Here is an 18,844-nt window from a genome sequence, read left to right on the forward strand (position 1 = left end):
ATTAATTAATGAGATTCAATTTCTAAATATTTTTTATTTGTATAGAATTATAATTGAAAATTGTCTTGCTCGAAATAATTTTTTTTTAAAAATCATACAGCGTCGTTGGCGGTTCTTCCACGCCTAATAGCAATGCTCAAACACGTAAACTGAAACAACCTTTATCTGGTTGATTACAGCCTCTAGTCTTGAAAAACACTTAAGAGATAAACATTGATTAATGTAAGCCAGTGTTTCCCAAAGTGTGGTACGCGTACCCCCAGGGGTACGGGAACAGTTTAGAGGGAGTACGCGTTCTTTTGCAAAATATCTTGCAACAGACAAAAATTTCACAAAATTTTATTTAAAAACAAAGCTAGCCATGAAAATTTACGATTACGCATTTTTCTAGTAGCTATTTTTCGCAGAGTTAACAGTTAATAATTAGTGGTGTCAACAGCCACTTGTGATTTTTAACTTTTGTGCAATTTTCTTCTAGTAAAAAATACATTAATTTTTTTTATTAGTGTCACACAGAGTTACGAAAAATTTAGAAAGGGTAATCTAAAAGTTATAAGTTTGGGAAACACTGTCGTAAGCTAATATTGCTTAAAGGTGGCTAACACTTCTTATGGCTTTGAAAACACTTAACGTCCATGCAGAAAAAAGTCATGAGGACTCAATTCGGGTAAGTATAAAGGTTAAAGAAGCATAAGAATGTGCTTTGGTTGAAAACAAATTTATTGACATTGCAGTGTGAAAAGACGCTTTGTCCTTTTTGTTTGGTCCCACAGGCATGATCTTTTTTTATAGTTCCAATACAATTCTCTTTTCGAAATCTGATGAACAGTTGTGTAATACAAATTCAACTTTTCTCCGATCATTCTGAACGTCAATAAACAATCGGAAAACTCAAGATCTCGAATTTTATCAACATTTCCATCTGTTCTTGCAACTGAATTCCTTTTCGCTGATTTCTAATGACTCCTCTTTCAATATTCTCTTCCTTCTGAAAATAACTTAAAATACGAAAAACCTAGGCTATTGACAAAACACTGTCTCCTTAGACCTGCTGGAGTTTTGAAACATTTTTAGTTGCCCAAGTCTCCATAGTAATGTCATTCATTTTTAAAACGCATCACAAAAACTGATTTCGCAAGAAGAATGACTTCATCAACCACATTAAGATGAGTTTTTGAAGCTCTTTCACCAAAGAAAATAAAAAAGCCACAGTTTAAATGCTTTACAATTTAAGCAAAGCTATAGTTTCAAACTGCAGATGCAATCTGGAATTATCTGGACTTTAAAACAAACAAATAACTAAAATATTTGAAAAGTTTTAAAACTTTTTAAAAATTCGCCAATTTGGCAACATTTTTCCATCTAGATGAAAATTATCAAAATCCATGCCTTATTCCCAATTTTTGCCAATTTTTATGAGCCCAGATAATGCAGCATTGGAGTAAGTTTTCAATTATTAAAAAATAAGACCACAAACACTTTTCATTTTCTCAAATCTGTGGCTTATCTCCATATTGACGTTTTGTGCCATTTTCAGAATATATGTAGAGGGCACTGGTTAAAGATTAACTTAACTTGGTCATGAGTAACTGTTACAAATTCACATCAGTAGTCAAAATAACACATTGTTCGAAAAAATCATCATTTCATGCGATTACAGAGCCTACGAAATACAGACTTAATCTTCCGAGTTCATACTGTTACTGAAAATGTGTGAGTAGTTCACCTACAACATCTAAAAATTTGGGTATTCTGCGTCCCCAATCTCATTGAATAATTTACACAAATCGTATTTTGAAAAAACCCGTATCCCATGAATTCTCGTATAATAATTCGAAATTTAATTTTNATATATATATATATATATATATATATATATATATATATATATATATATATATATATATATATATATATATATATATATATATATATATATATATATATATATATATATATATATATATATATATATATATATATATATATATATATATATATATATATATATATATATATATATATATATATATATATATATATATATATATATATATATATATATATATATATATATATATATATATATATATATATATATATATATATATATATATATATATATATATATATATATATATATATATATATATATATATATATATATATATATATATATATATATATATATATATATATATATATATATATATATATATATATATATATATATATATATATATATATATATATATATATATATATATATATATATATATATATATATATATATATATATATATATATATATATATATATATATATATATATATATATATATATATATATATATATATATATATATATATATATATATATATATATATATATATATATATATATATATATATATATATATATATATATATATATAGACCGTTTTTATAAATTTACTAAGAAAACTTACTAATCATTACTATTATATTGCATTTTTTTCATTCAAGTTTGAAAAATCTTCGTTTTGAATGATAGATTAGCTAACTTTGATGTGTAGTTTTCTAATAATCATTTCTTTTTTGTTAATTTTTTTCCACATTAACCCAATTTCATATAAATTGGGCACGCATTAAAACTTATTATTTAATTTGTTGTTGCTTATAAAAGAAGCAAATAAAATCAAACTGGAACTAATATTAACCAAAGAATAGAATCTTGAGAAAATTATCTCAATTTTTTACAATGATAAATGTTAAAGTCAAATAATACAGAAATTTCAACTTCGCCAATTTTAGTGAGAGATTTTTCCTGAATATTAAAAATGGTTGCAAATGTTACTCTTTGCTATTTCAATTTTTATATAATTAAATAGATTTATAACAATTTTTTCACCGAATAATTGAAACAAATGTTTAAGACCTGATAATAAGTGATGAAGTTATTAAGTTATAACAAAATCAAACACACTTTTCTAGTCTCAATCAATTGTTATTACACTAGCACTTTTAACATTGAAGGATTCTACTGATTTCTGCTTTGGTAAGTATGTAAACATTGTATCAGGGTTCCATCAGATTTTAAAAAAATTTCAATAGTGGTATTAGAAATAAGATAAAGTTCGATCATTTAATAAAGTTGTTATCACTATTGCATGTTATTTCATAAAGAAAATGCAACAGAGAATGTACGTTTTGAGGCCTGATGTCTTAAGAAATGAAATTTTGAGAATATCTGAGAATGAACATTTTGAGGTCCTCCCAAGCCTCAAAAAGCCAAAGAAGTATCTTAAAAAAAGGGAAATTCCAGCTAGCTTTAACGTAATTTTTTTTATCTCTAAGAGACTCTGTTAAAATTGACTTATCCACAGTAGGCCCTCTGAATCAGTAGTTAGCTTAAATTCACTGTTGATTAATTTAAAAAAGAATCAATTTTACCAGTAACATTAGAAAGACGGAATATTACTGTAAACCTAGAAAATCTGAAAGGGCCAGTCTAGCCCTTCCCAGATTGTTTGGGTGTAGATCAATTCGACATCTAAAATCGTAAAATATAATCATAATTAATTTTTAAAAATATATTATAGACGACATCGAAATTTTGTGGTATTTTGTTTGATTTGATTAATGAAAATATTTGATAAACGGACACTGACTTTTCAATTATACTTATACATTAGTTTCTTAAATATAATTAAGTTTCCAAACTCCTGTTCCGGCAAAAAAATTGAAAAAAATTTTTTTAACAAACAGCTCATTAGCAACTACGGTTACTAACTTATTTATTTAATTCTTTATAAATGATTTTTTTAATTACTGTTTCATTTACACTTTAATACAAAAAGGAAATAATCAGTTAAATACTGATTTAATTTTTAAGTACAATTGCATTCCTAATTTTAATTAACCTACGACAACAAATGTTTCAAATTGCTAGTACTTTCAGTTCAGTAGATCTGCAAGATGGAGAACATTAATATATTTTATTTTTGAAATGTCTGTATGCAGCAGACCCAATTTTTAGTTTACGACTACTACTGTTCAACTCCATAACCTTGCAATTTTGAACAAAATCCAGAAGACAAGGGAACTCCTGGATCAAGTATTGAAAGAAATTTGCTTTCGTGGAGGACTTTTTGGTGGAACTAACCCTTATTTGCGTTGCATGAAGTGGAAAATCACGAAAACCACCCACGGCTAGCCTGATGGCAAGGGAACTCTCACCCTTGATTCATCTACCACTGAGGATATTCTTACGTCAGCACTGTGGTCGGTGGGAGCTGGGATTCGAATCCGGATCACCTCTAAACCATCACGACTCATTAAGATATTTTTAAAATTTTGCCATTTTAAATTAACTTTCTTGTGCTAAGCAAACTATCTAGGAAATATTTTCAGGTTGCGTAGGCTACCAAAGTCGCCTTATTTTAATAAATTCAGCTTTTTTTTCATACAGAACATTAAAAAAAACTCAACAACACTTGTTCTAAATAGTTAAACAAATAAAGCAGTGGAATTTCATTTTGTTTGACAGCTTAAAATTCTGAAGAACTAAAAAAACCTTGAGTATTAAGATCCTCCAAGTGCATAAATTTAGCTTAGGTAGCAATAAAACATTTCTTCTTCAGTTTTATGAAAGCTCACTGATTGTACTTTGTAACAACGGGACAACTAACTATATAAAGAAAAAAGATTTCTTAATTTTTCACCACAGCGGGAAATGATGAACAAAAAGACTGTTTCTTTAAACTTACATGCAGCTATTAAAAGTAGAATAATGATTTAAAGAAAAGGGAACATCTCAAAATTGCAATTTGTAATCAAATTGAAAGCCATCTTACAAAGAGGAAAAATGGGGATGGTCAGTTTGTCCTTCAAGAACTCTCTGGAGGAAATACTAATATTCAAGGATATTTTTATTAAGTGGCATATCCTTCAAATCTTACGAGTCATTGAATGTGGGGGAGGGTTGTAAAAACTACGTAATATATTTCATTCATCAATTCTTTGTAGGGGAAAATAATCATTAAATGTTTTTGTCTTATTTTGTTGTACGCGTACCAAACTGCCTTTCATTCACTATAAAGAATCATTGCACTGCAATTCTTGTAAAAGAGGAAAATTTTGTTTTTCAAATACATATATTCAGATAGGAAACTTACTTTTTGTAATCAACATCGGCAGGAAGTCTTGGAGAGGGCAGAGTCATTCTGATTTCATTGTTATCGTTGTAATATAATTAATATCTTTTCATTTTTATTGTATACCAGGTAATGGGTATTTAACCTTGGCTGAGACATTGACGACATTTGGAATTTGTTTTTATGGGGATATTGATTAAAATACCTGACAAAATGTCCTTATGAATGTAATCTGAATTGGTAGTTTAAGGACATATAATGGCGTCTAGTCTTTGTTTATTTTAACTTCGGATAATAATAGGAGAAAGTAACACTTTTTGAGAACGGATATGAAATGAATCACTAACTAGTTAAGGAGATAGTTAGGATAGGAAATTAAAATAATAACCTACCGGAAACGCTTTCTTTGTTTTAACAAGCAAGAAGAAAGAAAAGAAAGTTTAATGGTTAAAAAATACAGGAAATATGATTCTTAAAGATTAGTTTTAAGTGCTTTTCAAACGTTGTTTTTAGATATATCTTTACCTTTTAGTCTAATTTATGCGTTTCTAAACTTAATTAATCAACAAAAAAATAAATTATAAAATGAAATTGCTACACCTTAAAATATACTGATATCAATAATAGAAGAAAATAACACTTTTTTTGAAAGGATATGAAATAAATCACTAACTAGTTAAATAGTTAAGATTAAAAAAAAGATAATTTCTTACCAGAAATGCTTTATTTGCTTAAGCAAACAAAAATAAAGTTTAATGGTAAAGAAGTAGAGGAAATATGAGTCGTAAAAGAATAATTTAAAGCGCGTTTGAAACGCTGAAACTGGAAATATATCTTTATCTTTCAGTTTATTTTATTGGTTTTCAAACTTAATAAATCAATAAAAACTAAATTATGAAGAGAGAAAAAATTCTATGTTTAAAACATTCTGCCATCGGGCTAACCGTCGGTGTTTATTTTTTTCTTGTAACTTAAATGGGGATTAGCTTCATCAAAAGCTCCCCACGAAGATAATTTTGTCCAAATATCTATCCCCTGAGCCGCGATAGCTCAGGGGATAGAGTGTTCGCCTTACAATGAACCGAATCATAGGGTTCGAATCATAGTCGATACGAATTCCGCATCCGGCTTGCACCGACCAGAGTGCTGACGTGAAATATCATCAGTGGTAGATGGATCATGGGTTAGAGTCCCCATTCCGTGAGGCTAACCGTGGGAGGTTCTCTTGGTGCTCCTCTCCATGTAACGCAAATGCGGGTTAGCTCCATCAAAAAGTCCTCCACGAAGGCAAACTTCTCCCAATGCTCGATCCAGGAGTTCCCTTGTCTTCTGGATTGGGTTCAAAATTACAAGGCTACGGAGTTTAGTAATCGTAAACCCATAAAATTGGGACGGCTGTTCAACGACGGTTATAAAATGAAGTAATATACTTGATCCATTCATACATTTTTAGGTCAAAAATTATACATAGGTTGGGTCAAAAATTATAAGGCTATGAAGTCATAAATCCGATAAAGATGTATGGTTTCAACAATAAACAACATGAAATCCGATAAGAAAAAACATGAAATCCGATACGGAACAATATGATTTTAAGACAACTGGACTGGTAGCCATAAGTCCGGTATGGATTAAATGTTCAAGGCTAATTTTATTCCAGTCAAAATGTTTCTAGTGGTAGGCGAAATAGTGATTAAAATCTCTTTGTCGTAGGGCTAACAGTGTAAAATTTTAATGATTTTGGTTGCGTAAATTTTAATACCAATTTAAACATTTTGAAGAAGTTGCCAACTATGTTTGTACTTGAAATAGGTATTTATGCAGTAATTTCCTGGTGAACAAACTACCTGAGTTCATATGTCTACAGTTAAATCAAAATACAGTTACATCAAAATACAGTTAAATCAGTGACAAGTAATTGTTATATTCAAATCATTTACTAATACTGAGTGTTTAGCTATTAAATTCTCTGCTTTATTAAACATAGAAATAAGTAAATTTTGTAGTCTCTATATCAGAAATGTTATTTCTAGTTTCATAGTGCATTTGTTTAATTTAAACTTGATTAATTTTAATACTTGTTCATTTACATACTATTAAAGAATACAAATTGACTAAACAAATAAATTTACTCAAATTTATTCAAAAACATTACCAGTTTCTATTTTTTACTATTAAATCATAAGTTTCATTTTATTTACGAAATATAATAATATATACGCTTTTCAAAAACATTTTATTCAATAAAAAAATAATTCACTTTTGTTTTCTTTTGTTTTTTCTATGCTTGAAAGAGCTACAAACATTTATCCAACGCACTCAATATAAGCGAATTACTTTTGTTCAAATTAAAAAAAAAATTTAATAAGTCATTGTTAGCAAAATAAAGGATATCTGAATTAGAGAAAAAAATAAACAGATAAGAAGAATTCAAATTGAAAGAAAGAAAAAAAATAAGGAAAGTAATGTTAAATCCAAATAGACAAAAAATTAAATTATCTGAAGACATTTAAACTATTGAAAGTCAAGGGTAAATAAAATACGCATACATAGAATGCATTAAGCGAAAGTTGTTTACTTTAAAAACAATGCTGTAAGCGGTTATTTCACATTAGTTTTTATTTCACAATCGAAAGATATACATTGATAAAAACATAACGTAAACATGTTAAATCATGCAAAATAAAGTTTTTAATGAACTTTTTATAGAGTTCACTGATCGGAAATAGTTTATTCAAAAATTTTAGTTCTTCAGTTCACTAGTAAATAAAATATTAGGGAACAAAAAGCAATTTGATTTCCACGCTTGAATTCTTTGAATAAAACTCATTCATTTAATTTGTATTTATTTGTAAGGGATATATTAGATAAAGTAATTATTACATTCATATAATAATTCAAATCATACGTAAAAATTAGTTCAGTTATATAAGCAAAAGATTTATGATATGATTATGAGACTTGATCCCCATTCCTACAGACAAAATTTTTTGTTTTAAGCTATCAGGAAGCGAATGGATCTTTTATTGCCCCCCAGCTCAAAACTTCAATTACAATTTGAGCATTCTAGCTAAGCAGAAAGTGGCCAAACCTTTGATCATTGATAAATTCTTTTGGTTAAAATATAGTATAATAGATGAACCTAAAATTTTCAACAGACGCAGAGATAAAGTTGAGATTTAAGTTGTCTACCCATTTGAAAAAGTATCGAAATATTAATCGACGATATATTCTGCTTGTTGCGTACAGTGCGCCAACAAACCGACCACTCTGAATAACTTTTGATCTAATAATCGGATCTTCACGTTCTAGAACTCTTTAATGGCTTGAGGGGGTGACCTCAAATATGCTAATTAATACAGACGATAATTTTCAAGCTACGAAATCAAACACGAAAACATGCTTTCTCTGAATAAACTTACCTTTTTTTGACTGGTTTGGATTTCGGACCCCCAAAATATAGGGGATAGCAGCAATCTGGGAAATATGGTCTCAATAGTTTCCGATTTTTCTCAAAATAGCGCTCCAAAGTTTGGATCCCTTAAAGCTAATTTTCCTTTTTGCGTATTTCGCTATGTCTCGAAAACTTTTTAAGCAAATTAAAAAAAATTTGCACGAAATTATAAAATTCGTTTTTCCAAAGATAATTCCGTGCAAAAATTTGTAAACATTTATTATTTTTCAGTATTTGATTTAATGGTCGAAGAAATTTTGATTTGTAAGGTATACAAAAAAGTCAGAAATTTAAAATTCAATTTCTCAGGAACTTTTCGACCGATTTTTCGAAACTTTTTTATTTTGTCGCGTAGAATATTTTGTCATGTCATTTTGTATTCTTTAAACTGATGTATATAATTGTATAAATTACAATCAAAATTTTTTCGACTCTTATAAATAAAATAAAAAGTAATAAATATGTACCGAAAGTTATATTTCGCATGGTAATATCTCTGTACAAACGAATTTTATTATTGCGTGCAAAAAATTTTCAATTCGCTTAAAAAGTTTTCGAGGTATAGCGAAATACGCAAAAAGTAAAATTAACATTAAGAGGTCCAAACTTTGGAGAGCTCTTCTGACCAAACTATTTGGATCATATTTCCCAGATTGTGGCTACCCCTATATTTTGGAGTTCAGAAATCAGAGTCCGTCGAAAAAAGGCATTCAGAGAAAATATGTTTTTGTGTCGAATTTCGAAACTTAAAACATCGTCTGCACTAATTTGTTAGCATATCTGAGGTCACCCCCTCAAAACCATTAAGATAGAGTCCTAGAATGTGAAGATCCAATCATTAGATCAAAAATTATTCAGGGTGGTCTATTTTTTTTAGTGCTCTGTACAGGGCGTCATTGAAACTTGAATTCTTCCATCTCAAATCTTTAGTAAAAATTGTAACTTGTTAAAAAGAGGTAAAAATTTTGATTTGTTATAAACTATTTTGGTGGTAATATAACAGTAGCGATCATATATGTCAGTACTTTTACTTTCGTTACTTGTACCGCCGGTACAAGTAAAAAGTACGTACTTTTACTTGTACTTCGTTACTTTTTAAATTTAGTACTTTTACTTGTACTTTCGTTACTTTTTTTGTGAAAAAGTACAAGTATTTGTAACGGAAATGTCGAATGAAATCGTTACTTTTTTCTAAAACTCGGTAAGNTTTTGGAGTTCAGAAATCAGAGTCCGTCGAAAAAAGGCATTCAGAGAAAATATGTTTTTGTGTCGAATTTCGAAACTTAAAACATCGTCTGCACTAATTTGTTAGCATATCTGAGGTTACCCCCTCAAAACCATTAAGATAGAGTCCTAGAATGTGAAGATCCGATCATTAGATCAAAAATTATTCAGGGTGGTCTATTTTTTTAGTGCTCTGTACAGGGCATCATTGAAACTTGAATTCTTCCATCTCAAATCTTTAGTAAAAATTTAAAATTGTAACTAGTTAAAAAGTGGTAAAAATTTTGATTTGTTATAAACTATTTTGGTGGTAATATAACAGTAACGATCAGAAACTTCTTGTTGACACTTCTTATTGAGACTCCTTGCAACTTCTTGTTGAGACTTCTTGTAACTTCTTGTTTAGACTTCTTGTAACTTCTTATTGACACTTCTTGTAACTTCTTGTTGACACTTCTTATAACTTCTTGTTGAAATAATTTCTGCGTGATTAGGCTACTTAAATTGTAGTCATATTGGCTACTCTAGTTATTTTATCAATGTCATTCTGTCAAAGTCATCTGAGTTAATGAATATCCATGTAGCCTTGTAATTTTGAATCCAACACTGAAGACAAGTGAACTCTGGGATCAAGCAATGAAACAAACTATCCTTCGTGGAGGTCCTTTTGCTAGAACTAGCAGGCGTTTGAGTTGCATGGAGAGGAAGACCGCGAAAACCTCCGATTTTTAGCCCGATGGCAAGAAGGTTCTAACCCATGATCCGTCTATTACTAAAGATATTTTACGTCAGCACTCTCCTCTGTGCGATCCGGGAGCGAAATTCGTATCAGCCAGCCATCACTGGAATTCGAACCTGTGTTGCCTCATTAAGAGGAGAACGCTCTATCCCCTGGGAAATTATCGCCTTTTAGACAACTGTTTGCCTGTGACAACGCATCAATATGAGTATATACATTATGAGTTTGCCATCTTTCGCGACAATTTATATTTCGAAGTAATTTAGTTGTTGTTGTTGTTTCTCATGCCACTTGCTAATATTAGCAAACCTGCTTGATGAAATCAAGCGAAATTTAAGGCAGAGGGAGAGTTTCTTGCTTTTCAATGGCGCCATCTATGGCCAAGAATACGACTTCAGCCACACACACCTCACTACCCATTTATGGCTCAGACCAATTGATACGTCCATTCATCTACAGATCATAATTTAGACCTGAACTATAGAACGATCAATCTCCTACTCAGTATCCCCAGAAGTATAATTTGTTATGGTTTAATCTTCGTGACCCGACAGATTTAAAGTGCACCAGCCACCATTTACTACACGGGAAGTCTTCAGTCGGCTGTGATTGAGCAGTAATTTATCTGATTTTGTTTATCATCCTATCGCATGTTCTATTTAGCCTGTGTTTCCAATACCAAGTTAATGTTAGCGAATGTTTTATAAAAAAGAAAATATAAATTATGATTTTAAAGCAAATAATCAACAACAAAAAAAAATAATAAAAAAATCTAAATAAATGACTATGCCAATGTATAGAACGTAAATTCCCGATAATTTAGTGCATTTATCTCAGAACAAAATGTTGCGTTTTCGTAACAGTAGTCTTAAATAAGTTAAAAGCTAACTAAATTAATACAAAAACATCAACTTAGACACTTTTGCAGTCAAAGTAAAAAGTTATTTTCGTCAGTAATTACCAAATACCACCTCACTCGGATGCTAACTTCTCAAATAATAGCACGATTTTATCAATCATGCTTATAACAAACAAAAGAACAGAATGGATAAAAATTATTCCTTTAGTTGTTCACCATTCCTCATATACTTACTTCTATAAAAATTAGGAACTGGTAGAATTTTAAATTTTTTTTCTTTGTCAATAAACAACATACAAAAATGTCAAGTTACTCCACTTTGTGATAGAAATCTTTTCCAGTTGTATCGAATTTTGCACTTACATACAGGCCTGCCAACTTTCTAAGCTTTTTGTAAAAATTTATTCTTATGATCGCTATGGTTATGCTTTAATTTATTATTTTTTACTTATTTAACTTGTTTTCCATCTACCACACATAAATGACTTAAAAGCTCATATAAAACACTATTTTGTACCTGCACTTTCATGGCGAAATTTATAAAATGTTGGCAAAATTACCAAAAATTCTGAAAGCTTTGTTTTTTAATTGTTTCCACTCAATAAAATATTTTGCAAAAAGCGAAGTATTTGCAGGCTTGTATATATACGATTTCAAAGTGAAGCTAACTTCTCAAATAATTGCACGATCTAAACAATCATGCTTATAACAAATGTAGTAAACTGATTCAAAGACAAACTCCTTTAGTTGCTCACCAGTCCTCATATATTTATTTTTATGAAAGTTAGAAACTGGTAGATTTGTACCTTTCTTTTTTATAAATGAAAAACCTACAAAAATGTCAATTACTCCACTTTGTGAAAGAAATCATTTCCAGTTGTATCGAATTTCGTACTTACATACAGGCCTGCCAACTTTCTAAGCTTTTTGTAAAAATTTATTCTTGTGTTGGCTATGTTTATGCTTTAATGTATTATTTTTTATTTATTTAACTTGTTTTCCATCTACCACACATAAATGATTTAAAAGCTCATATAGAACACCATTTTATACCTGCACTTTCATGGTTAGGTTTTTAAAATGTTGGCAAAATTACCAAAAATTCTGAAAGCTTTATTTTTTAATTGTTTCCACTCAATAAAATATTTTGCAAAAAGCGAAGTATTTGCAGTCTTGTATATGCACGATTTTAAAGTGAAGCTAACTTCTCAAATAATTGCACGATCTAAACAATCATGCTTATAACAAATAAGGCAGCAAGCAAAAAACAACAACTCTTTTAGTTGCTCACCATTCCTGATATATTTATTTTTATGAAAATTAGTAACTGGTAGATTTGTACAATTCTTCTTTATAAATGAAAAACCTACAAAAATGTCAGCTTACTTCACTTTGTGAACGAAATCTTTTCCAGTTGACCGAATTTTGTACTTATATGTAGGTTTGCCAACTTTCTAAGCTTTTTGCAAAAATTTATTCTTGTGTTAGCTATGTTTATGCTTTAATGTATTATTTTTTTATTTATTTAACTTGTTTTCCATCTACCGCACATAAATGATTTAAAAGCTCATATAGAACACCATTTTGTTCCTGCACTTTCATGGTGAGGTATTTAAAATGTTACCAAATATTCTGAAAGCTTTGTTTTTTAAATGCTTCCACTCAATAAAATATTTTGCAAAAAGCAAAGTATTTGCAGGCTTGTATATGTACGATTTCAAAGTGAAGCTTACTTCTCAAATAATTGCACGATCTAAACAATCATGCTTATAACAAATATAGTAAGCTAATTCAAAGACAAACTCCTTTAGTTGCTCACCAGTCCTCATATATTTATTTTCATGAAAATTAGAAACTGGTAGATTTGTACCTTTCTTCTTTATAAATGAAAGACCTACAAAAATGTCAACTTACTTCACTTTGTGAAAGAAATCTTTTCCAGTTGACCGAATTTTGTTCTTATATGCAAGCCTGCCAACTTTGCTTTCGTAAGCTTTTTGTAAAAATTTATTCTTGTGTTAGGTATGTTTATGTTTTAATGTATTATTTTTTATTCATTTAACACGTTGCATGCCACGCTAATTTTACATGGCTTGCCCGTCTGGTCACATGGTAAATAACTGCAAAATAAATTTGCAAATATTAGACAGATTTTGCTAGTTTCTTAAAAGATATATATGACATATCTGAAAAAAAGTGGTGAATTATATAAGCCTACGAATTATTTAGAAATAGTGGTGGATAAAAATCTACTAAATTGAATTTATTAAACCAAGAATCACAATTAATAAACTGCCACTTGAAAATATCTATTCGCTGTCCGGAGCAAGTTGGCTTATCTGTGTATATAAATAAAACTATTTCTGTGTATTCTGTATTGCATTAATTTCTCCAAGCCATTTTAGTAACGATAATAATGTAAAAAAATTAAAAATTTCCTCGAATTATGTGTTCCTAATAATCTTGGCTTTGCCGGTCACCGGTGACCCCTATGGTGTTCAACATGTTAACTTATTTTCCATTCCACTATATATAAATGATTTAAAAGCTCATGTAGAACACCACTTTGTACTTGCACTTTCATGGTGAGGCTTTTAAAATGTTGGCAAAATTACCAAAAATTCTGAAAGCTTCGGTTTTTAATTGCTTCCACTCAATAAAATATTTTGCTAAAAGCGAAGTATTTTTCAGACCTGTATATTTTTGATTTCAAAGTAAAGTCGTTTTACCTACCACCACATAGAAATAATTCTAAAGCTCTTATACATATAACACCACTTTGTACACCACCTTTCAAGCATCATATTTGCCAACTTTACGACTACTATCAAAAAAAATAATGAATCTTTCCACAATTTATTTTTTGTACAGAATTATCTTTGGGTAAACAAATTTTATAATTGCGTGCAAAAAATTTTCAATTCGCTTGAAAAGCTTCCGTGATATAACGAAATACGCAAAAAGTAAAATTAACATTAAGGGGTTTAAAATTAGAAGCGTTCTCCTGATCAAACTGTTTGGACCATATTTCCCAAATTGTGGCTACCCCCTATATTTTGGAGGTCAGAAATCAGAGTCCGTCAAAAAAAAGCATTCAGAGAAGGTATGTTTTTGTGTCGAATTTCGTAACTTAAAACATCGTCTGCACTAATTTGTTCGAAATATCTGAGGTCACCCCCTCAAGGCCATTAAGATTGAGTCCTAGAATGTGAAGATCCGATTATTGGATCAAAAATTATTCAGGGTGGTCCATTTTTTTTTAGTGCTCTGTACAGGAGACCATTGAAACTTGAATTCTTCCATCTCAAATCTTCGGTAAAAATTTAAAATTCTAACTAGTTAAAAAGTGGTAAAAATTTTGATTTGTTATAAACTATTTTGGTGATAATATAACAATAACGATCAGAAAATGAACCTTACATTGTCATCAAACACAGAGGTATTACAACTGAAATTTTAGTCGTCTATTTATAAGATGGGTGAAAATTTTAATTAACGATAAGTTCCATTAGGCGATAAAATGACGTTAAAATTTGATCGCTGTGTCCAGGACACGATAGAAACTTCAGTCTCAGAGTAGTCAAAATTTTTGTCTGATCAGTGTTGCACTAAAAATTTCTATTTACAAAATGCCATCATCATACTCTCAAAAACGAGTTTATAAAAATGTAATAAACTGTGTATAATTTTTTTAACTTCTTGTTGAAATAATTTTTGCGTAATTAGGCTACTTAAATTGTAGTTATATTGGCTGCTCTAGTTAATTTATAAAAGTCAACCCATCCGTAAACAATGCTTCATCAGTTGACATATTATGTCCAAAGACGTGACGAAAGCATTGTTTTCTGCATTTTAGACACTGATCCATCTAAAACTAAGATTTGGAAAATGATAACTGATTTAATCTTTAAATTCTTTAAACTAAAAATGTCTCGAATCATTTAATCAGCGAACCTAATTGAATTGAGTGACAAGTTTATTTCTGCCTGTAGAAAAAAATAGCCAAAAGCTTAAAAGTAGATACATAGTTGCCGAAAATTCATTTGTTCAACAGTTGCCATTTCTAGCGAAAAATTTTCTTTTAAAAGTTTAAAACCTAAATACATACTTTAAAATTTCTATTTTTTTAAACAAATTTTATTTATAATTATTTTGAGCACCACTACATAAAGATAATTTAAATTAATCGATTTTTCGGAGTTATTGAAATTAGTTTTAAACAAAAAAAATTATGTTGATCCAATTGTACCTAGCGTCCTTTTAGAAGGGACAGTTCCTTTTTTCCAAAACAAAGTGATAACACTAGTGTTGTATTATTAGAAAATAATTTGAAAAGCAAAGTAATCCTCTCAGCCATTGTAAATTAAAAATATAAATATTCATACTTGAATCTGGAATCATGGCTTAATACTTTTTAAGACGAAAGTAGATAAGAAATATCCGCTTAATATAAATAAATATGAACCACCTCTTTTTTACTGTGTGTGTTTTCCATGTATAAATTAGTTTTGTGGCTGAACGTTAGTGGGTTAATTCAGATACTCGAAAAGTCTGTCAGAAGATGTGGTAAATTACATCTACGGGTATGTTTTTAACAGTACATTTAATAATTTTTTATTTATATATGTGTTTAATATATTCTATAAAGTGCATGAAGGTTAATAACAGATTTATATTATTTATAAAAAATTTAATTATACTACAAATTTCACACGAAGGAATTTAAGACAGGAATACCTACTTTTTTCTGAGAATGGCCCATATGTATCAAGAGCAAAAAGGTTTAAAAAAATTGTTAGCAAAAAACTATACAAGTATAAACATTCTCGAAAAAGAGAGGGAAAGAAACTCGAGGAAGCAGAACAGAAAACATCTGATCCTAGTTAGTGACGAATTCTCATCGTCAAATATTTTCCTGCTCAATTATTAAACTGGCTTAACAATCTTAACTTTTTTTCTGAACGCTAAGCGTAAAAAAAGAATGAAATATTCGCTCAATTGTACTTTATCTGAAGAACTTAGTAGAAGAATATGTGCGACTAAATAGACTTTATTCTTGTAGTGGTAAGCATTTCACATTATATAAAATAAACGATGTGCAATATAAAAATATAAATGGTGTGCAATATAAAAATATAAATGGTGTATGATGCAAACTAATAAGAAAAAATAAATGATATAAGATGATGAAGTCATCTAATAATGTACAACAATTTCTCTTTTGCAGGATGGTGACAACTAGGATAAAAAGAGGAAAAGAGCTAACTAAACTATTTCGTTATCAATTTATTTGAACGAAAGGATAACAAAGCTTAGATTTAAAAAGTTTCAGACCATTCTTAGAACTATTATGTACTAGAAAAAGCAAAGTTACTCATTTGAAACCTAAAATCATCATTCAAAAAAAATTTTTAATATTAATTAATAATAAATAAATAATAATAAATAATTGTCAAAAATTTATTTATAATAATTATTGATAATAATTAAATGGGACAAGAAACTGAAAATGGTCAAGAAGAAATTGGGACAAGAATGAAATTGGGACAAGGTCCCACTGATTTTTCCTTACCACGTGTTAGTAGCTACTTTTACCTACAAGATGGAATTGGTTTTGAGGTTGATTGACGGAATAGGCCAAAATAGGGAATAGTTAGGATGGTTTTGAGTGCCAAAGTTGTTTTGAGACAAACTAAATAAAAAAGTTAGATTTTGGATTTTTTTGAAAGTTTGAGTGGCTATATCTACTAAAAGCATCTATAACTTAGGAAAGTGCTGGGTAACAAAACTTGCCCTATTAGTGTGCTTTAATATTCAGTAAAGAAATTATTGGGGAGCCACTGTTTAATCAAGATTTTCAGGGCAGAAAACGCGAAAAACCCCATTTTCACTAACTTTAACAGCGCATAACTCTGAAAAACAACAATGCCAGTGAAAATGTGTGCATTCCCATTACTAGGCAAGCGATGTACAAATAATTTAGATAAATAAAACTTGTTGTTGTTGCTTTTCTCAGATAAGCCTCTTAAGATTTTATTTATCTTCTAAAGAAATTACTTTGAACTTTGAAACTTTCTACAAAGGAGAGAAAATTCTTTCAGGAGCTCTAACTTGTATACTATTCATTTTTAATACCCTGCTTTAACATTAAAAAATCAACCAATCAAAAAACAAAACTATCAAACATTGTCTGAAGTTCAAAATAATGGCTCTTAAAAAAGTCTTTGTAAAAAAAAAACTATAATATGAAGCTCGTAAATTAGATTCGAACTCCCTGTATAGAGAATTTTTAAACATCAGTGGTAGGCTATCTAGGAAAATACATCAATAAACTACCTATCTTTTCCTGTTAGAATTTTTTTATATCATTCCACTCTAAAAAATCGAATTTTAGTAGGTTATCGTGAAAGTATGTTTGTTGCTAGATAGCAATAGCTTCAAAATATTTCTTCAAAAAAAAAATGAATTTCCTAAAAAATCAAACATTGAATATTAAAATATTTTTTTAAAAATATGTTTGATATAAAATATTTTATCAAATACACTTTTTAAGAAAAAAAATATTCAAAAAAAATTTTTACAAGTTAAATTTTTGCAATTTTGCACATTTGTTATTTTTATTTATTTATTTATTTATTTATTTTATTTATTTACAATGCTCCAAAATTCTACCTCCACATTCATAGGAGTGATATGAGACATCAAAAGGATAAAAACTCACCATAGAACATGGGGTCACAATTCACAATAAACTCACTCAGGATATTTTTCTACAGGACTCAGTGTTTATTTTTTTAATCATTTGATAAAAAACATCTAAACTCAAATTTTTTTAAAGGAAAAAAGTGAAGAAAGCAATAAATATAAGACCCACCTTAATCCAGTCCTGATATCCACTTTCTCTAAAACCATGAAGAATAATCTTGACGGGTCGCAAGGGATCAAAAAAAGACTGTGAAAAGCTCGAATTATTTCCAACTCGTATTTTCTGGAAAATATCTGGAGCAGATCGTGTTACCAAAAGGAATTGAGGGTCCAGAGCATCCGGATGAATTGGAAATAAACTTATAGGCCTTAGGGAGGAGAAAAATGGTTCACCAATCGAAAGGCAACCCCATCGATCAAAACATCTTGTCAAGAGGCTATCCTTCTCTGAAATGAAAATTATTACATTTGAAAGTTTCACAATTAATAATATAAGTCACAATATTATTGAACAGGGTGTTTCGCTATGACAGCTATTATTGTATATTTTTAGAATCCTTGTAAAAATTAAGCAAAAAGAACTATACAAGAAACTAAATATAGATACATCATACACACAAACGCATACATGCAAATACATATATAAAGAGGGAGAGAGATCAATTAATCGTGAAACGTTCTAGATCCCCAGAAAAATTCGTTGACTCAAATTATTCATTGAAGATAATT

General features: G+C 29.2%; 1 protein-coding gene across 1 annotated transcript in view; it reads right to left on the minus strand.

Annotated features, from left to right (window-relative positions):
• Positions 1-18,844, minus strand: part of LOC107449679 (inactive pancreatic lipase-related protein 1) — a 125,037-nt gene that overhangs the window by 84,047 nt on the left and 22,146 nt on the right. Inside the window, exon 2 of the mRNA XM_043041833.2 lies at positions 18,285-18,562. Within this exon, the coding sequence (XP_042897767.1) occupies positions 18,285-18,562 (278 nt within the window). The remainder of the gene's footprint in view (positions 1-18,284; positions 18,563-18,844) is intronic.

Source organism: Parasteatoda tepidariorum, chromosome X2, assembly GCF_043381705.1.
Source record: "Parasteatoda tepidariorum isolate YZ-2023 chromosome X2, CAS_Ptep_4.0, whole genome shotgun sequence".
NCBI lineage: Eukaryota > Metazoa > Arthropoda > Arachnida > Araneae > Theridiidae > Parasteatoda > Parasteatoda tepidariorum.